Source organism: Rissa tridactyla, chromosome 4 (assembly GCF_028500815.1).
Source record: "Rissa tridactyla isolate bRisTri1 chromosome 4, bRisTri1.patW.cur.20221130, whole genome shotgun sequence".
Classification (NCBI taxonomy): domain Eukaryota; kingdom Metazoa; phylum Chordata; class Aves; order Charadriiformes; family Laridae; genus Rissa; species Rissa tridactyla.
Genome location: NC_071469.1, coordinates 41,405,116 through 41,426,274, shown reverse-complemented (window position 1 = coordinate 41,426,274; position 21,159 = coordinate 41,405,116). Strand labels below are relative to the sequence as shown.

At 44.1% G+C, this 21,159-nt stretch overlaps 1 protein-coding gene across 3 annotated transcripts in view; it reads right to left on the bottom strand.

The window, feature by feature from the left end:
- Window positions 1–21,159, bottom strand: part of SUSD6 (sushi domain containing 6) — an 87,706-nt gene that overhangs the window by 10,816 nt on the left and 55,731 nt on the right. For all 3 annotated transcript variants that reach the window (XM_054197955.1, XM_054197957.1, XM_054197956.1), the window contains one exon: window positions 1,883–2,080. In XM_054197955.1, coding sequence (XP_054053930.1) covers window positions 1,883–2,080 — 198 coding nt within the window. The remainder of the gene's footprint in view (window positions 1–1,882; window positions 2,081–21,159) is intronic.

Genomic DNA, 21,159 nt, shown 5'->3' with positions numbered 1-21,159 from the left:
TGTAAGATGGAAAGCAAGTCTGCATTTTCTGCACCTTCTGTTGGGGAAAAACCTATTGGTTTAGTTGTTTAGAACTTGTTTTCTGAAGTTTTTGAGAAGTAGCTTGACCTCTCCCCAGGAAAAACCAATGTCTGGTACATTTTTTCCCTATGGCAAATAGGGTTGAGTAAGGATGTCCATTTTCAACATTGCTCAGGGCACAGACTACACCGACAGGGAACAGGGTAGGCACATAGAGGTGCTTGGTTTTCAGCATCAGTACACGATGCTGTAAAACTGCTCACTACCCAGGGTACACTCCAGTACATTCACCATCTCATATTCCAACAAGATGCTCACTAACTCATTCAATAAACTGTCAAAAGGCTATGGGGCTGATAGGTTCAGAGCTACACAAAACATCTGATAACTGCTAGGGATTTCCATTACTCTATAGGGAGCAGGCAGGATCTTATCCATTAGCAACCTTTTAAGACCTACTGCCTTTCTTTCTACAGTCTCCCACCTCCTCCTCCTTTTAGCCTGGGGAAGGAGACCCGCCAGTTAAACCTCAGCTGTCTCTGACCCTGACCAGTTGTTTCAAAGCCTGTGCTGTGAAAGTAATGGCTTTTTCACTGGGTCAGACTTTTAAGTCCCTGTATTTTTGATAAGACCACTGATCCTTCAGGATGCTAAAGAAATCTGAGGGATTGCTGCTCATCACAACATTCTCTTCAGCCCTGATGTAGACCAAGTGCCACTATGCAGGAATGCGACCCAGGGAAAACTACCTGAAATAGCACAGCTTTGCTCTCCAGCCTGGCTGCAGCAAGAGGAAAGGGGACCACTGTGGAAAGGAAGTTTATGCTGAATTTGAAAAGGCTCTTCAGGATCTAGTTGCTGCCAGGTAAACTCCCAGTTCCCTTCCTTATACATCATAGGAAGGGACTATTGGAGTGGCTGTGGCAGACACTGAGAGACAGCGTCTTTGGGACGGGACACAATGTTCCAGAGATTACAGACATGCAGTGAGCTCCATAAAGAGCTTGAAGAAGGTGCTTTTCTGTTTCCTTCTGATGAAGCGAACACATTTTGCTTTATGGATTACAAGACTTAATCCCAGAGTGTATATCTTGTTGACTCAGGATGACTGAGCAGTAAGACTATATCAACAAGCCAAACTTTAAGAGGGGAGGCAGTTCTCCCTTTGTGCAGTGCACATGCTTTTAAAACCAGAAGAGACATAGGAAAACTAAGAGCTGTATGGTGAACATTTTCCTGCAAACCTTTTCACTTTCCTGCTTTGATGGAGGGATTCCAGTTCAGCTGGGAGAGACTCACAAAACAAAAACTGTCCACTTCCATTTGGAGAGAAGTAGAAATCATTTGTCAGCAACGTCTTTCCTGCCAGTACAGTGAAAAGCAGTACCATCAAGCTCTTTGCCACAGGAGACCAACAGTCAGTTAACCTGTTTGCAAGGAAGATCGGCTCTGCATGCTCATACATACACGTGTTGACAAAAGGGTACACCACTGAGGGAGATGTACTGTCAAACCCATCAGGAGCAAAACCAGACAGGATGAAAAATGCTTCAGTTAGGGCCTCCCCCATTTCTGGGATGAGAGCTGTCAAAATTAGAAGCTCTACTAATTAACAAGTCGCCTCGTTTATACTCCTTTCCATGGGTTGTCTGCTTGTATGAGGAACTCTGAACTTGCATCTGATGGGCTGTTACAGAAGGGACATTTCTAATCAAGAGCTGTGTTTGTAAGTGACAGTTATGAAACTGCTGGAGCAATGAGAGGCAGCTGTATGGACTTCCTCAGTATCACACGGACTCAGTGTTTAAGGGTAATAATAAAGCTAATACAAGGGCAATTCTAACTGTTGGGGAGCACTCACCCGGGCTGAGCCTGCAGCTGACTTCCATGGCTGGGTTCCACTCTCCATTCTTGCAGGTCAGGTATTTGTAGTCTCCTTTCAGCATGTAGCCTTCGACACACAGGTACTCTATGACACTGCCTGAAGTCAGAGGGTTGTTGCAGGGGCTAGGGTGGCATTTATAGCCTCCATTCTCAGGCTGTGGTGGCTGGGGACAATCTGTAAAAAAGAGAAAGCATCATGGAGAATATCTCAGAGGAAGACATCTGTTGCACAACAGATCTGGCACAGAGGCAGATTTCCACCTACAAACACCCACTAAATTAAGAAACTACCAAAACTCAGAAGAAAGACTGTTACACAATGGCAGAGAACACCGCTCAGTTTCACCTCTGATATGTCTTCTGTGATTGCTAAATACTGTTTGTTACCCCAGTAGTACAATCTAGTTGTCATGCATCAAACTGGTGATATTTTTGAATGGTGACATATAAGTTTGTCACAACAGAGATTCCACATGAGAGAGGCCAAGAAAATCCTTGGTGCTATCTTTTCCCCACAGCTGTTTCATTGGAGACTGGTGGGACCTAACAACCAGGCTTTCTTATTAGCCTGATATGGAAAAAGCATGAGACCTCCTACTGAAATGAATGAAGAATGCAAATACCCCACTGTATTGTGGATAGAATGTCAAGGTACAGAGCTGCCCCATAAGGCGCACTGATTTTAGCTATTTTACAGAGAGGTACCACCAACAGTACAGGGAACAGAGCTTTGCTGAAGTAAGACCAAGTATTCTAGCTTATTTTTAAAAAGGAATTAGTTATATTACAAGGACATTTCTAAAAACCCCTCCATTTACCCATGTGAAGTCTAGAGTGCTGAAGGCACTTTACCCTTCTTGCGTCTCCCCCGTCCTGACCAATGGGCATAGACATAGCACACACCAGAAATTTTCTCGTAGAATTTTCAATAGCCATTCATATAAAACCAACAGATCACGAACGAGGAAACTGCACAAAAAACAGGATATTTGTATTGCTTAGAATTTCCTCTCTGTCAGGTCACGGTGACCCTGGAGAACAGCCCGCCACTGACGCTGCGCATTTGCCCGGCTGAAAGACGGAGAAATCCATTTTTTTTCCTTTTAAATCCACATAAGCTTCCCAAACTTCACAAAAGAAAATATGTAAAAGATTCCTCCTGAGATACTCCAGGACACAGAAAACCAACCATCCCACCCACCCTGTTCCATCACAGCATGGTGATCTAGGCCTGCCCTTAACCCCTGGAGCCTGTGTTCCCAGGTTCTGCCTTTAAGTGTCCCGCTTACCATGGGGCAAACATTGAGAAACAGTTGGCCAAAGTTCAAGTAAGGATTTTGGGCAAGATTTAAGAAGCAAAAGAAAATTTTAGAGATTCATTTCACTGTGGGAAAATTTGCTATGTTGCTGCAGTGCAAGTGACCCTTGAACCTTATCACATGTGTGAACACATCATAGGTAGTGCCTTGTAAATGCCAGTAAACTCCAAGATGAAGTGCTGAGTGGAGCCAAAAGCTCTCTGGTATGAGTTCTGCCAGCTTTATAACTGCAATTCAATTTACGTCTTGAGAGAAAAGGTTAACAGGGGTCTAAGCAGCAGCCTTTCAAGAAGACTTTGTTCTTGAGGAGATTTATTCTTAAATAAGCTTCAGAGAAGCCACTGTCCCGTGCCTCATGAGTATTAACTGTTGCCTCTTCTGTGTTTCTTTATTTTTCCTTTCTGCAATAATTTCCCATTTTGTAACCAAGGTTTTAATCCTTTAACTCATGAGGCTAAAACTTGCTTTCACTTCAAGCTTGTCCAACACTCAGGATCAGCTGAAGCGACAGCCTTATGGCACATTTCACACTCAGGCACATAGACAAATGCCCTGCTCCATCTGCAGCCCAAGAGCAGGGTGTTTCATGCTAAATTGTGGGGACCCGTTTGAATACCAGAAACATTTTCAGCAGTTTAACATTGCCTCTTTAGGCAATGGTAGAGAGTAGAGCACTGTGGGATAAAACTCCCGTTGCCACAGCAGCTGCTGAAACTTGAAGCAGATGGGACAACTTCCCCACACCATTTTATGCAACAGGAGGCACCTGGCATTGCTTTGGAGCCACACACAGCATCTCTCTGCTAAGTGGTTGCAGCAAACAGAGTTCACTCCCTCTGTGCCCTCTTCTCCTGAGCCATACCCATGCTTTGCCATCACACCAGGAGCCCTTCTGGACCAGGCAGTAGCTCACTGTTCAACTCCCCTTTTATTGTAAAGTGCCACCTACACTGGAGGTTTCTGAATTACGTACAAAAATCAGCCAGCCAACAAGAAACAAGCACTCATTTACATCGCAGCAGTGCTCTCGAAGGCTTAGAAATACCACCACATCAGTTACCTACAGAACGTTGACTTGGCCTCCTCATGCAAGGGCTTCAGGAAGAAAGGCGCAGCTACACAACTGCAGATTGGTTTTGTCCCCACCTCCACAGGCCACTTGGCACAAAGGGAGAGAAGCAGCTAATAAGTGTGTTCAGTCAGTTGTGCCTGACTTGTCCTCTTCACACAGAGAAGAGACTGCAGAATTAGTCACCTCCCCTTTTTTTTTCCCCCCCTTCACCTCCTTAGGTCATTTGTCACCACAGCATCCAAAAGCATCACAAGTATTTTAAAATGTCACCTTCACTGTGATAGAAAAAACACTGTTTATGTGTTAGGGAAATAGATAAAAAAGATCGGGATCAGGCAGCCAGAACATCAACACCCTCCACCTGACAGAGCAACTCTGGGCAACCCCAGCTTCCCTGGAAGACCACCTGAACTGTCCTTTGCAAGGCAGCCTCATGGGAACCAAGCATCTCAGGGGCCTGCAGCTTTGGAGAGGGCTACTAGACAGTGCTGATGACTTTAAAAATTGCTGGAGGTGGCCCAGGCAAGGGCTGGGTGGGTAAATGGTGGACTGGTGGTGGTTGAAAAAAGCTGAGGAAGCCAAACACCTCTGCTCCCTGCTGGATCAACTACCTTTCCCTGGCATCTCCGAGAGCTCAGCACCTCTGCAAACCAGGGCCCGGCCCAGCCTGACACAGGTACCCAGAAAGCTTGGGAGTGACAATGCAGCCTTCCACTACAGCAACTTGTGTTCAGTGCCCTCACCTTTCATGTGCTCCTTAAGGGGTTTCTTTAATTGCCTCTGTGTGTGTGCTTTAAACAGGGGCTAACAGAAGAAAAGGTACAGTCTGATTCTGCACAACCCTTTATCTCAAACAGCAGCAAAGCTTATGCCCCGAGTGTGCAGCGCTGGTATACCCATGGCAATACAGAACCAGGCAGAGCAGCCCATTTACCACTTTTGACAGAATAAACCACTGACACCCCAGGGGTGAAAAGGGCTGGGTGCCAACTGCTGCTGGAACGCACGTCCAGAGCAGCCCGCTCCTGGCTATGCTCTGTAGCTAGAGGGTGCACACAGGTGGGAATAGCTGCCTGTGTGAGCCGTTTATTAGCACTCCAGAGCGTGGCTGGGTCGTTAAAGTTTGGTACCGGGTTTGGGAGCAGCCTGACCCAGCTCTCCTTACAGCTCACGTTCCCCAAGTGCTCTGCTCGTGCTCAGCCCTCAGCAGTGTCTGCACACTGCTGTGTGGCCAAGCCCCAGGCTAGCTCGTATATTACTTTGGGACACTGATGTTTTTTGAGGCACGTGAACTAAACCATGGAGAATGGTTTTTTCAGCATTTCAGCCCCAATTAAAGCTGGGCGGATTTCAAGGGACACAGCAAAACCATGACCCTCAGATTTACTCTTTCCAAGTTTCAAGGGTGTGTGGCCCATAACAGATACACTGAAGCTTCCCAAAAGGTTACAAAAATTCCTTTAAATTTGTGGGTCACTTTAAGTACATATATTGTAACCATTGTCCCCCTTCCCAACAGCATCAGCCTAGACTCACCATGGTACTGGGTTATATTTGAAATGCAGAGAAACATCAGGAATTTCATCAACCTGCTCCCTGAAACACATGTTCTTGGAAGTATCCCAGAGTTTAGGTGAAATCTTAAAACAAATGTTCACGCCAGGCAGGGAAGAGAAAGAGAGCCAAGTTACAGAAGCTATCAATTTCCTAAGGGGTTACCAAAATCCTAGGCTTGCAAAGCTACTCCCAGCAACTTGATTCATCAAGCTTTGAGGATGCACAGAAACAGTGGTTTTGAAGATCGCAGCACTGTGTACGAAGGGGACAGAGCTCTACTCCCAAAGGCCCGGTTTCTAAGAGGTACTGAAGTTTATGACATCTCCCGAGAGAGCTGGTTATCTGCCAGCATACACCGCTGGAAAACAGGAAGGCGATAACAGCTGACAAGAAGTCCAAAATTTTGAACATCACTGAACTCTGTTCAGAGGTAAAAACACTGTCATTTCCAGATTGGCAGGCAGAAATAAAGTTATACACTTGAGTTGCTGCAAATGCTATTCCAAAATACTAGGTATTTAATATATAGACAATTTTTTATACATAAATGAAAAAATATTAAGCCAGTATGCACTTCCACTCAGTTTCCCATCAAATCATCTGTAAGCACCATATTTTTCTGTGTCTAAGTCACACAAGAAAATACTGTCCTCCTTCAAAGAGGGTTAACTGTTCAGGTTCTCTGAATAGCTGTTAGCAACTTGACAATAAGCAGCACAACACTAAGGAACCACTTTTTTGTTGCAACCAGTGTCATCACATTGTGCCTTCACCAGCTCCCTTTCCCATGGCTCTGCCAGTAGTAGCAAGCTCCACTTGCTTTCTCTTCTACCAAATTCAGACAGCTGTGAGAGGCTGCAACATGGCTTCTTTTGGAGACAAGAGATGTCAGTTTGCCAAAATGATTAACCTAATCACCAAACGATGAAATTGATTGTCTATGTCTTGGCTGAGCTGAAGCTGAGCCACAGTCCTGAACACCAGCCTGATGCAGAGCTACAAAGTATTTCTAAAAATAATGTAAAAATGACACAAAAGTAAGCCATGGTCAAAGATAATGCCACAGATTAATTATGTGGCATTTTGTGTGCTGACGTAAAAGTGAGGGGTCTACAAACCACAGGAGATGCGCAGTTGGGCCTTGATCTCTGAGAGTGAAATTCACAGATAAACAGAAGATTTCCAAAGCCCAAGCAGGATGAGCCTGCGGTGGCATGGATCAAGTACAATACACTCCCCTTACACATACAATGGAAGATTAAAACGTACTCCAATCTGACTGGGTAATTGCCACAGAATTATGAAAGCTCCCCAGCACTGACCTTCCTTGCACAGGCACAACACAGCACGAGAGGTGACCAAAAGGCACCTTTCGACAGTCTTGTCTGCTCAGCACTGTGTGTTTCTTTTTTCAACTAGTAAGACTCCTGGATCCTAGCAGGGGTCTTACATCCCTTTTTTCGACATCAAGCACCTGAACTGTATTTTCAGTCACTCACCTCTTTTGCTAGTCTGAGCACACAGATGAAAAACAAATCCTCCTTAACTGAATGCATTTTTATAAGACAATAAAACAAAAAGCAACAGAACAAGACATCTGCTAGCATGTGTAACTGCAGGTTTGTGACTGAGGGAGAAGAAACCATTGCATTGCTCACCTTATGTGGGTGGACGGATGGGTAAAACATTGCTTAACAAAGGGATGTTTGGCACTGAACATCCAGTAGCATTTCTTCTAGTTCACAGCAAGACACAAAGGTCACTAAAGCTAGGATGGGAACGTTTTTGACAAATTAAAATTGCTGTTTATATGAGTCAGGCTCAAATCCCAAGAACCAGAAAAGGAAGCTGGACTGAGCCTCAGGTAAATTCCTCACTGACTACACAAGTGCTCTGGCATTTTTGACCATCCTCAGAGCAGTGTCAGACAAAGCTTTATGTCAGCGCTGAAGCATTTTGGAAGCAATCTGGGTAGATGACAACTCTTCAGCTGGATCCCCTGAACATGTGCCCTGTTTGGATATGTTAACACCTCCTTGGCCTTGCAGACATACTCAACTTTTGTGGGATATTAAGACTGGAAATGGAAGATCCTAAGCTCCGTTCTTCTCTTTCCTCATCTACCAGATTTACTCCATTCAACTGATATTATCAAGACTCAAGAAGAGAAACATCCTGCCAAGAAAAAAACACCCTCCTGATCTAACAAGATGAACATTCTCCTGGCTAGTCTGGTTAAACCTGTCATAACTCTCTCATGCCAGCATGTCCAGCCTGGTGAGTAAACATTTTTGTGAAGCAGAACACAGAAGCACACAGTTAAATTGTGTCCCAGTACTAAAGGACATTATTTCCTTCATGCTGGGATTAGTTCCCTCAGAAACCTCATCCTAACTTTCTTGTGCTACCTTGACTCCCCTACAGTAGGATTTTTGTGGAGTAGCTTTAAAAATGCTGTCTTCCTTTAAAGTCTTCCTTTTTGTCTCTTTTCGTATCTCCTGTCACACAGAAAGGTTCCCTCCCAGTCACAAGTCACTGCCTTCGCCTATTTACTCTCTTCCAGGTTGTGCTCCAAGCTCACTCCGCAGCAGCAAGGAGCGCTTCTCTGTCCAAGTCTCTGGTTCCCCAAAACACCACCACCTTTATTTTCTCAGCCAGGACTTGCCAGTAGCCACAGAAACCAGCACATCTAGAATAGCATCCGAAATAAACACAAAGATATCCCAATCATCTAGTTACTTGTCCCTGCTATGGAGGCTTCTGATTTTCAACTCTGGTATTTTGTGCGTCTGCATCTCTTCACTACAATAGCAAAAGCTATTACTAACTTCTGGCAAGGACCTTTAAAAAGCCCCAAACTCTCAATGGTATCCTTCGGAGTAATCCTCTCTCTCCACTCCCCTCTTCAGCCTGGGTCCTGCCACAGCTAAATGGGTGGTCTGAAACACCAGCTGCGTCTGAAACCTTCTGCAGAGACTGTGCATTTTCAGCATCTCAGACCATGCTGAAAACAACAGAGCCAGGCGCTCACTGCTTCTCTCCAGTTAGTGCCCTGAATGGACCTGCAGCAATAGGAGGGGTTCTTTTCCCAGTTGCTATTTGTTTGTAAATTCATACACAATCCTTCAACTTTTTCACGCAGTGCTTTTTCACAATAAAAATGTGACAGCCTGACAGAGGACAGACAGACAGAGGACTAGAAGTGTAAGTCAGAGACCAGCAATAAAGCTCATTTTGGCTTCTGGAGGGTCTGGCAATTCTAGCAGAGTGCTGCCCATGGATCCCACTCAGGGGTGACCCTGAACATTTGTTTCGCCTTACGAAGCAACTGAATGAATTTGCTAGCAAGAGCTCTGGCCGTATTTGCTAATAGGAGAAGAGACATTGTTTTCTCTCTTTGCAGAGTTTCAATTCTTGCCAGCAGGGCACCACCCGACCTCTCCACTAATCTCCTGGTTGTTTAGTAAGCCAATAAGGAAACAATTTACCCCTCCCTTTGCCCACTTCTTGGTTCTCTTCTATTTATTGGATATGCTCCCAACCTCTGTCATCAATACTCAGAGAAGCACGAATGTGACCCAACCAGATAATAGTGTCACTACTGTCCTTAGCCACAGCAATAGGGTAACCATCCGGAGTTGCCAAGCTCACTTAGCAGCTTCTTGAGCAACAACAAAGGCAACACATCAGCCTGCCTGCAGACAGACTACAGTGCCTCAGCTTACACCTAACAGAACACACTGACCAAATTTTCTGCAAATAAAACATTTTTGGCTTTTAAACTTTTCTTTTCCTCTTAGAGAAGTGATTGTCTCAAACCCTCCCACATTTGCTAGGGTAGGACAGATCCTTATGTAGCATATGATGAACTCAAACCCCACAATATCCCTACTGAGAGAAAAAAAAACTAGAAAAGTGGCACCATAACTAAAGGCATGCATACAACCGGCATGCATGCTGTTTTCATCAGCAAGCACTTATTTTATAAATCCTTCCCAAGGAGCAGACAGGAAATTCACTAAGTCAGCTGCTTTTCTCATGAGAACTTCACCCTCTGTGCCCTGAAGAGTCCAGGCTAAAGGTGGTTTGCTGCCTTGAGGATTAAAAAAGTAAAAAAAATATACACACCTATTGGATTCAAAGAGTATACAGATACCCATCAGGCCGCTCTAATCCAAGCCTCCTGCTGCATCGCTCTCTGGGGAAGCAGGGGAAGACCAACACAACCACAATGACACCCATGACTGCAGAACTAAAAAAAAAAAAATCCACAAGGTCCTCTTTTGGTCAGGATTTTTTCTCAAACCAGGACCTTCAGTCACACATAACATCTCATTCTGCCTGAGGCAGGACTGGTGTTTGGCTCCAGGAGTCTTCTGCAGAGAGGGGGATGATGTGGAAGTGGGGAGAAGATGAGCCAGCTTTGCTTTCTGTGTGAAATCAAGACAGGCAACGTCCTTGTTTTTCCTCTCTTCCCTCTTGCACACAAACCAGCCTATAAACAGCAGAAACCACTTTTGGAAGCCCCTCCCTCAGCAGCAGTTTGGTTTTACTAAGAAGCAAGTCTGTATCATGTCATACCCTTTTTAGACTAGCTACGTCAACTAAACACCACCTTTTACCAAAGCAAAAACCACTTCCCAGGCAGCTGGTCTGCAGAGAAAAAGCACCTAGATAGGCCCTGATCAACAGTACTGCCTCTTACGCACCCACACCTTCCTTCCTGTTGAGAAAGCAATGACAAGGGGATGCCCTTTAGTGATAGATGTGATGTATCATAGATACACAAGTGGTAGATATAAAAGCAATCATCTCTACCCACATGCTCCAGCTAGTCAGCGCACCAGCTCCACTTCTGAATGCTAAATACCTTCAGGTTTCCAACCAGTGATGTTTGCCTGGATGCACTCAAAAGCTTTCAGCACAGAAGTTTCCCACTATGCACCCTCTGCTCCTGCAATGTCCTCCCCAGTCCAAGCATTTGGATTAATACCAATATTAGGCTAGGAAATGGCTCACCAAGTATTCCATGGATAAGCGTCACTGCTTGTAACAGCAGATCTGTGCTGAACACAGAGGCACACGCTTTAGGTCAGGGTTTCTCTTGGCAGGCTGGCTCCAAGGAGCACAGCAAATGACCTGCTTTGGGAATCATATTTGAGATTCTGTCCTCTCCTGACATCCAGCATCTTGGGGACTTTAGGGGGGACGTTTCTTAGCCCATATAACTAAATTCCAACACAAATGTCTCCTGCAGGCATTAGAAAGCCTTTCCGCTAGAGGACAGGTGGGTCCTTCCCAGTGAAGGTGAAGGATGCTCTGCTGCCCTTTCAGGTAGATTGAAGTGTTAGTCAGTTGTTGTTTTTTTTTTTTTTTTTTTTTTTTTTTTTTTTTTTTTTTTTTTTTTTATTGCCCACAAGTGTGCTAACCTCTTTGTTTTAACTGTAACAAATACAGTAGCTACAGATACAATATCTGAAAAGGGACCCAGACTGAAGCTGTCCTCTGCCAGCTGGAAACAGTTGAGAACTCTGTGTGTTTCTAGCCAGAGACGGCATTCACACCATAGAAGACAGATTACCAGATGCCCAAGTTTTCCACTGGTCTGTAATTTCTCGGGTGGAGATGGGGACTGGAACCAGGAGAACAGACTTTGAACCTTCTCCTTTTCAGCACTTCTGGCTTTCTCTAGCACATGAGCAGATGGGTCATTTCCCAGAGGGACAAACCAGAGACGGCAGCTGCTGCCGGGGCCCAGTCACAACAGCTGAGGCTAAAGGACCTCTTTATATTTTACTTACAGGAGGCAGAAGTCAATAAAAGGCCCCCATTGTGAGCACACACACTTCTCGCCGACCCTGCCCCTAAAATATTTTAAGCCTTCCTAAAAACACACTGCAAAACATAACCCTCTTTTGGGCTCTGTGTATTAAGCAGAGGCCAAAGTCTGCTGAAAAATAAGCTCTCTGTCTTTACTGGCTCCAGATGCTGCTTACTCTGAAGTCAATGACAGAAGAGCAAACTGAGCAGGACTGAAGTCTTTACGTGGAAATTACAGTTTCCCTAGCAAGGACGCAGTCTGAAGAGGAGGCTTATTTTTCTTTATGTCATAATGCGGGTAAATGAGAAGAAACCAAAGCAGAGATTTGTATATATAATCATATAGCTGTGCATTTATATAATTAGGCAGAAGCACTTACACTGTGTACAGTAACAGGCACCCCTCACACAGCCATCCCATCCACACCAAAGCTGCCTTTTTTTTTTTTTTAGGGCAGGGGAAGAAAAAGGAAGAAAGAAAAGACTCTAATTGCTGCCTTCCACCAATGCAGTCACCATCTGGTAACTCAAGAGACACATGGAGCCAAATTATCTTAATTAACATGTTACAACAGTATTTAAAAAAACTCTATGGTTATTAACACTCAGCTGTGATTAGCCAACCATGGAGGAAGGCTGCTAGTATAACATTAATTATGGGTCTTGTCTTTCTATTAGAAATATGATTTTTTTTTTCCCCTGTGGCTTATCTCTCTCCTAAAAAAACCCAAAACATTAGCATCAAAGCTTGCTCTAAAATGCAAATTCTATTTACATTCTATGAGAGCCAAAATGTTTAGGCTATATGAAGCTGACACTAGTGCTTCTAGAGTGCTACAAACTGACTTAATATAAAATGTACTTTTCTCTGTCCCTTAGAAAGCTTTGCTTCAGTTAGACAACTCCATCTCTCACTGAAATTTTAGCAGAAAAATAAGTTTTATGCCTTTCAAGTTCCTTTCCCCCTCCAGAACAGGAGCACAGACTTTACTGTAAGCTAGGCAGGGAAAACCGAGACACAAAATCCAGGGCTAACGAAAGAACCACGTGTGGGAAAGGAAGATTTCTGTGATGGAAAGCAGCAACAAAAACACAACTGCACTCTAGCAGCAGATTTGCCTCCCTAGAAGAGTGCTACTCACTATGACAACTGTATTATTTTCCCCGTAATAGGCCCACCTGTAATGCACTCCCCCCAGATACATTCCTGAATGATTCAGCCTGACAGGCTCTAAGACTAACACTGCCAAGTTTTTCAGACTTGGCTCTGCGTTATGTTTGCACAGGGCCGGCTGCAGCAGGGCTCTCATCCGCACCGGGCGTTCTGGACATCAGGATAACACAAAATCATAAGACAAAAACCTGGTGCTTTTAAACAAAGCAAGGATTGACAAATTAATGCCGGAAACATTAACAAGGAGGAGGAAACAAACCAGGAACAGCTGCAGAAGTGCTTTTAAGATCTTCTGATAAAGTAATCTTATTGTTGCGCGCGCACACACACACAAATAAATAAATGAAATTGCTGTTGGTGATGTATGTGGAAGCTCATGCAGCTTGCTCAGGTCCAGTAACGATGAAGACCAGCTGATCAGTACTTTACAGCATCCCATACTGCCAAGACAGTATAAACAATTTACACCTGGGCTGCAGTTGGAGCCAGCGGTACAGTGGCACTAGAATGGCCAGTTTAATACAGAAGCCTGCTCTTCCCCTTGGGCACAGCGCAGCTTTCCAAGTGGCACATGTTCCATTTGCTTTTGTTTTTCAAGTCTGCTTCCGGCCTCCCTGTGCCTTCTTCCAACCACCCCATAATTACTTCCACGTGTTCAGAGAAGAAAATTAAGCAAGTGCTGTAACAACACTGTATAATCTGCAGGGTCCCAGATTCTGCTTTTGAAACCCAAATCCACTGTCGTAAGTAGCACCCAGCTAGTTTTGTGACCTCCCTCTCCCTTCAAAAATTTGATTAAGAGGGTCCCCCTAAGAAAGTTGCATATGTGTTTTAGTTTGAAATTCTGATTATTAAGAAATGTAAGGAGTCCAAAAGTGTTTGCTGCACTGGGCAGAGACAGCAAACACTCATCAGGGGCCTCTCTTTCTCTCACTGGCAGCTCATTCAATTCTAAATCTTACTTTAAATTGCAACAAGCATGTTCTTTCAAAAAAGGAACAGGCAGCTGTGCAGGAACTTACAGCACCTACTGTGTAGAGGCAGGTTAGTTGGAAAGGTATTAGCATGGCATTTGAACTAACATCCACTGTCCTCAATTACTGGTGCTAATTTTAAACTTCAACTTCACTCTTCACACAGCTTTGATTCTCGTCTTGTCCATGCTCATCTCTTTCCAGAAACCTACAAAACTAAAAATTGGTCTTAGTTCAGAGGTAATCTGCACATTTACCTGCTGTTTCCTTGGCTGTTCGAGGTAGTTTTCATTTTGGATGTAGTAACACCCCAAGGCTGTCTTTGTAGGTAAAAAGCCTGACACGCGCTATGGGCTCTGGTCTAAGGAAAACCATCTGGCTCTTCAGCAAAAACAATGAGACATGATAGGAAAAAGCGTAACTATCAGACATTCATGCTGATTTTGGACACCAGGTTTTCATAGGACAGTGATGACTGATTTGGGCTAACTGGTCTGTAAGTCCTGACTGAAATAAATGCAGGCCCTCTATTGACATGAGGTGAGGACATAGGGGAAACATGTCACCAGGATACTGCAGAGCAAAACTCATCTCTACCAGCAAGTGACAATTAGCAGTGCCTCAGAAGGCTTCACTTGATTGTGGATTTCCATATGACTACAAAACATTTACAATCCCTAAACTTCAGCCTAGTATAGTAATTCAGTTCCTTTCTCCAATAAGGCCTTAGAAGTTCTTGCTATGGCAGTTTCCCAAAATATGTCCCTGTTGTAGGCTCCAGTATGCCCACTCAAGCTCTGGATGACAAGTCACCTGGCTGGTAACACTGACAGCAGTAGGAGTCCATTGCTGTCCTTCCACTGGGAGGTGGAACTCAGGCAGTCATCAACAACCTACACAACACTCGGCTCCCCCTTAGCCAAGAGGCCAGCTCCTGCCTACCTTCTGCTATGGTTTATTCTGAGACTTGCACAGTCATGAATCTGCTAAAGAATCAGTCCTAAACTCCAAGGGAACATGAGAATATCTGACGTAAGAATTTGAGAGTTTAGAAAGGAGCTCTATCTTCTTACATGTGCACGGAAAGATTCCTACATTATCCAAGGCACTTTAAAACTCTACTCTGGTAGGCCTCCTTCGTTCACTAATGAGCCTTTTGCAGCTGATTCATTTTTCATCCTTTCAGCAGCAGCAGCAGCTGTTGCCTCTGACTCAGCCTATCCAAAAAGTACTAATTTGGAAGTTTGGCCAAGGCTGATCTAGTAATGGCACGCACACAGGAGATTGCTTTGTGCTAAGCGTTGTTCCACTTTCATCTGTGTGGAAACCGAACTGGGAAGCTCAAAGCCCTAGGTTACTGAAGCTTCCCTCTGCAGTACCTCTATGGACAGCTCTGCTAGGCAAAGGTGGGTAAGGACAGCAATCCTGAAACCGCAGTCTGATGTATCAGCACACACCGGAGAACACTTTTTCATCCTGCCATGACATTTCTCTTCTGACCTTTGGCTCTGTTCAGGACCATTGAACATATCAGGATCTAATATCTGGGCAGATTTGTTTATCCTTTAAGAATGACTCATCTCTGTCATGGGACTTGTCAGAACAAGCACTCAAATCATTCACCACTGACTGGGCAGAACTGTAAAGAGTTATTAACCCTGTCTCAACGGAAAGCCTCTCTTAAGCACACTTCATATTTTCACTCTAAATGTGGTTAGGTTAGCTGTAAATATTAAGTCATCTTTTCTGCTGGCTTTACAGGAGGCTCAGCATCGCAAGCAACTTCTCTACAGAGTCTGGCAGAAAACAAAAATAGCCCCACTTGAACACTCCTCAAGTCATTCCATTCAAAATGTGAGGCACCTCAGACTAGAGCAACAGAAGTACTCCACATGGCAAACCTAGCTCTTCCACAGACCAAAGTCTTAGAGCTGCTGCAGTTATGCTGCAAGTTCAACCGGCTACATCTTCTTGAACTGATTAGCTGATACAGACTCAATCCAGACTCTAATAATTCAAAAGCTGTAGGACACACAGCGTGAAGCTGAAGAAGTAAGCGTCAAAGCAAAGTAAGAAGTTTCTTCTACTGAGAAGAGCTAGCTATGATACACCTTTCTAAACTTTAACAGTGTTGGGCAATTTAAGAGCTAGCAAGGTGACAGTAGAGAAGGTGGTGTCAGACCTTGTATAACCTGCACTAAAACTTAACAGCTACTCAGTATGTGGTCTTCTCTATTTACTGGCAATGCAAGTAACCAGAAAGGTTTTTTTGGAAAGAAGGGAGGTAACCCAGTGAAGCTATCAGTAAGCTTGCTTCGTGACTGGAGCGTGACTAGAAGAGGCATCAAGGTCTGGCGGGATGCTGCTGCTACTTTGATTTACCAGTCACAGAAGACACCATCAGTTCTGGCAGAACAGGCAGAGTCCCACACATTCCACCCACTCAGATTCTGCTGGAGATCAAATGGCACATGGGAAGTAAATGGCAACTTAGTATAATCCTTACAAATGCAGTGTATAAAATAATTCAGACTTTCAGCCAGCTCCTTTGAGAAGACTGTCCTGTTATACAAATGTAATAGCTTCAAAGTGCTTGTTTTTATATCTCCATTTTCCCAGTACCTACCAAAAGCTCTAAGCAACTCAATGGATACGAATTAGCAAATGGCCTAACAAGAGGTATTAGCAAATTATCAAAAGCATACCTAGCAGCAAACATGAAATTTTCCATTCTGTCTTTCTAGCCCCTCATCCCACACACCCACAGGATAAACAAAGTCACACTGAAACAAGCCAGGATTGGGAAACCATTTGAAAAACAAGCTCCTTTCACACCTGGCAAGAAAAGTGCACAGAAAAGATGCGTAGAAGGAGTTTTCACCCTTCGAAATACTACTTGCCCTTTGACGCTTTCACTATAGCCATTGGAATCAAAGCACAGGCAAGTCAAAAAATCCAGCTGAAAAAGCACGTAACAAAAAAAGGTTAGAGGTAGCAACGGCCAAGACGGGACCCATTTGTAGCCTTAGATGTGTGACAACAACATAAGAAGAGATGAAATACCATTCTTTCCATTTGACATAAAAAGAGATTATAAAACATACAACCCAACCTCCCACAGCACAGCTATTTTCAAAACAAAATCTTCAGGAAAGAGACCAGATCTCCTCAAGGACTGCTAATCTTCAGTCCTGCCTCTCTACGCTTCTCTGCTTCTGAGCAACAAGAAATACAGGACTATACATATCCTTTGCTTCTTATTTGTATTCCCTGGTAACCTAGACAGATTCTTTGTTCTGTAACAATTAAAATACCAAGTTAAATCTTTAAGAAAGCAAACACTCTCAGAATGCTTTATTATGGGGTTGCTTTTGCTCCTTTCCTGGTGTGTTTGGAGCACAGCTGGCCTGACAGATGCTCAAGAGCCTTGGAGACACACAACTCCAGCTCCTACCTACTGCCACAAAGCCAGCCAAAACACATCCCATCACTGACTCAGAGCCTACGGATCCCTACATCAGGGGATGAAATTTTGAAGCAAGAGACTGCAGCTTAGTGGCTGGAACTAAGGCCCAGGCACAAGGGACCCAGGCCCAGAGACATGCTCCACCGCTACCTCACCTGAGCTTTTCTGCCTGCCTTTGTGAATATAGAGTTTCAGGTAGTCTGGAGAGCCCAATGTGATGGTTTAAGGGCCCTTGTCACCAATGTGATTAATTTCAAAGATTTACAGATTCATTTGACTGCATTAATATTTGTGTCGTCTTTTTCTATAGGAGAAAGCCAGCCCAGATGCAGGATTTCACAGTTCAGCAGTTCTTCCACACAGGTCTCTCTGGCCAGGAATTTACTTCAATCTCTATCGTCATAAACAGGACAAACACATGGCTAGGGACACATATGCTGCATTACCATCTTGCAGTGTCACCACCTGGTTTTAACTCGACAAGGTTCCTTTTGTGCCAGCTGGTATTTTTATGTTATTCATGGCATTTCATTAAGTTTCATTTATCGTTTTGAGGTATTCATTTACTCAGCTCTCTCAAGTGGCTTCTTTCAGCTACATCTTATCCATACAGCATCATCAATCATTTCAGAGCAGTTCTCGCTAAACAAGCAAGAGTATTTCTCAAGGCAACATACAGTTAGCAGGATAACAACAGTGTGAAAATGAGTTTTGGTTGCATAAAGTACCCAGAATCACAACTCAACAATAGCATTTTACCTGCATGGCTCTTGACTTTGACAGGCCAAGCCTGAATTATACTTTTACCATTTCTTACCAGACAGACCTTGGGGTCTAGGACACTGCCTTATTGAAAAGAAGAGACTGTTGCAGACCAGGTTCTTCAAGACAACTCAGTTGATTTGCAGATACTGTTACAAAACCTTGTTTCCCCAAATACCAGAACACCACCAAAACAACATGAAAACATTTTCATTGCTATTTGTCCTGTGCACTTTCCAGTCAGCATTTACTGCATCAAGTAGTCCCTCTTCAGTTTTGCCTTCTCCTTCCTAAGTCCTACTGCTCCTGCTCACAGCCATCTTCTATCAAACATGCATGAGAAAATTCCTGCTCAGCTCCAGCATTCCCGCATATCAGACAATAATTTCAACTCCTGTTTCAACTACCTAGCTTCATAAAAGAGATGGTGTAGTTAGTTGGGGTTTTGGGGTGTGCGGTGTTTTTGTTTGGGTTTTGTTGTTGTTTTGATTTTTGGTTTTGTTGTTTGGTTTTTTTGGTTGCTTGGATGTTTTGGTTGGTTGGGTTGGGTTTTGGTTGTTGTTTTTTTTTAAGCATTTACCTGCAAAGACAGTTTTAGTACATTTCGGTGACATTTAAATTGCCTGCTCCTTTCTGTCTAAATTGTCAATTCAGCAGGACAACATTTCAAATTTGGTTTCAAGAGGTGCAGAACCACCTTGTCTTCACTATGAGAGACAGAAGACTTACCAGAATGAAATGCTAACTTTACATTTTATAATGTCATTATAATAGCCCAATTCTATTATATTCTGAGAAACAGGATGAGGTGGGAGGCCCAGATTATTCCAAAAGAAAAATAATTGTTAAAAGGAAAGATTTATTTATTCTTTAAGTTCATAATTTCCTAGAACATAAAAATTCCTTCCAGTACTCTGGTCAACATGGAATACATCTCACATCTATAGACACCGATGTAGCAGAAAGATTTCACAACCATCTTCTGACTCAGACTTTGGAATGGAAACATTAAGCAAGATCAACCAAGACAGTAGGAGAAGTTATAGCCCGTCAGCTAAAAACAACAACACAATCTTTCCCAAGCCATGCAAGAACAAAGCAGTTTTAAGAAGTCCCTTACACACAAAAAGAGCATTTCAGATGCTCCCCAGGGAAGAATGCAGCAGAGGAAGCTGTTGAAGCATGCCTGAATGCCACAGGAAGTGCTCTGCTGAGCACAAACGGAGGAAAATTCATGAGCGTTCCCAGCTTCTGCAGAGCTGGGGCCAGAGCTGGAAGGAATGCTGAGAACACCCTGGGGAGCCCTCACGCTCACACAGCTGGACCCAGACCTGCCTCCCACATCATCACATGAATGCATGTGGTAGGCAGCGAGGATCCAAATCCCAGCTCTTCCCCAGTATCACTGCTCCCATCTAATACCCCCTCAATCTAGGGGCTGGGGGGGGAAGCATCTGTTTATTTCCAGTAAGAGTGCTTACACTATCAAAAGCTTAAACCAGGGGAGGGCAGAGGTTATGCTATTCTTCTTCTCTGTGTTCTCTCACCAGAGTTCTCTCACTCAGTGTTAACTACCACTGCAGCTAGATTTCCCACCCTCTACAGATCCAACTGCTGAATCTGCCTTGCACATACCTTCCCAGGCCTCACCAGGCTTCTGCCCATGGAGCCTGGCTTCAACCAGACACCTGCAGGTCCTGGGCACTGACTCAGCAAGCCCCATTTCTGTGAAAAGGCAGCTCACAAGCAGATCATCGGACGCTTTCAAGAAAAACGCAAGATACAAAAGATCCCTCAACACATAGGGCACCCCATATCCTAAAAGCTGACCCCATACATGTTCACAAGTCACTTTCAGGGAGTTGAAGAAAGCACCTCTTGCATGGGGCTCCCCATACAGAGGGTTCAGTTAGTTCTAAGGCACTAGACATCCACACAGGGCTGGTAGATACAGCACAGGGCCTTCAGGAGACCTGTGCCCTCCCAAAAAGGCAGCTGAAGAGCAGGCCAGATGTACAGGCCACTAACTCTAGCACACTCGCAATCACCGTGTCTACATCTGAACACTTCCCATGCTAACTAATTCAACATCCCTACTGCTATTTCTGGACTGTCACCCAGCCTTACCGCCATGTCCCCTATAGAATTCAGCATCTCTCTACGCTCCATGAATTCCACGAACTGCAAAGTCTCTCCTCCTCATTTAAGTAGACGATTCACAAGCTAATGCATTTTTTCTTTCTCCCTGCAGCAGGTGTTCAAATTTCTCCCATCACACCCTCTGGATTGTAGTTCAGTAGAGAGGCAATAAACCACCGAGCATTATGGCCAGACGGAGTTTACCAGTTGACACAAATGAAGACCCCAGACACAGTGAAAATAAACAGTACACAGACAGTGCCCCTACACCAACTGTTTCCAAGATGTAGTAATTCTATGCCAGGCTACACCATGATGTCTCTTCAGCTGCTCAGGGGAGCTCAGTCTTTGGTGAAAATGCCTAGACAGGGCTTACAGGTTTCTTGGTAGTGGAGTGAAAGCTTCCCATGTAACTTCGAGACTCAACCTCTTACCAGTTAGTGAGATTTCTCACACAAAGGAAATGGAAGCCCCAAAGAAATCATGCTAAAAATAGCAGAAATGCTGTCCCCCAGAGAAACACACTTGGGAAGTCTCTTGACTGTGTATGCAGGCTCCTTGAGAACACTTAAATAAGAGATACGGATGTCTTATGCCTGAGAACTGGTGGGAAAACACAGCAGGGAGGAAGGCTATTTTGATGCCGGTAAACTAGCCTCCAGACAGTAAAACAGAGTTCCATTTACTAAATCTATCAGTTACTGTTCTGTAACTGTTCTCTTCTTCACACCAACATAGAGAATTTCAGAGAAAAGCACATGCATTTAATGAGGAAGAATAAGCATTATAGGGGTGACAATGTAAACCAAAATGCCCAATCTTGATCACGTGGGTCAAATTTGCTAGGAACACATAGTGTCTTGAACAAACACCATCTAGGAAGCCTATGGATCAACAGCAGATATTACAAAGCCCTTCTGATACTAAGGACAAAAACAGTATCTCCTTTATCCAGAGCTTACCTGGTTTTG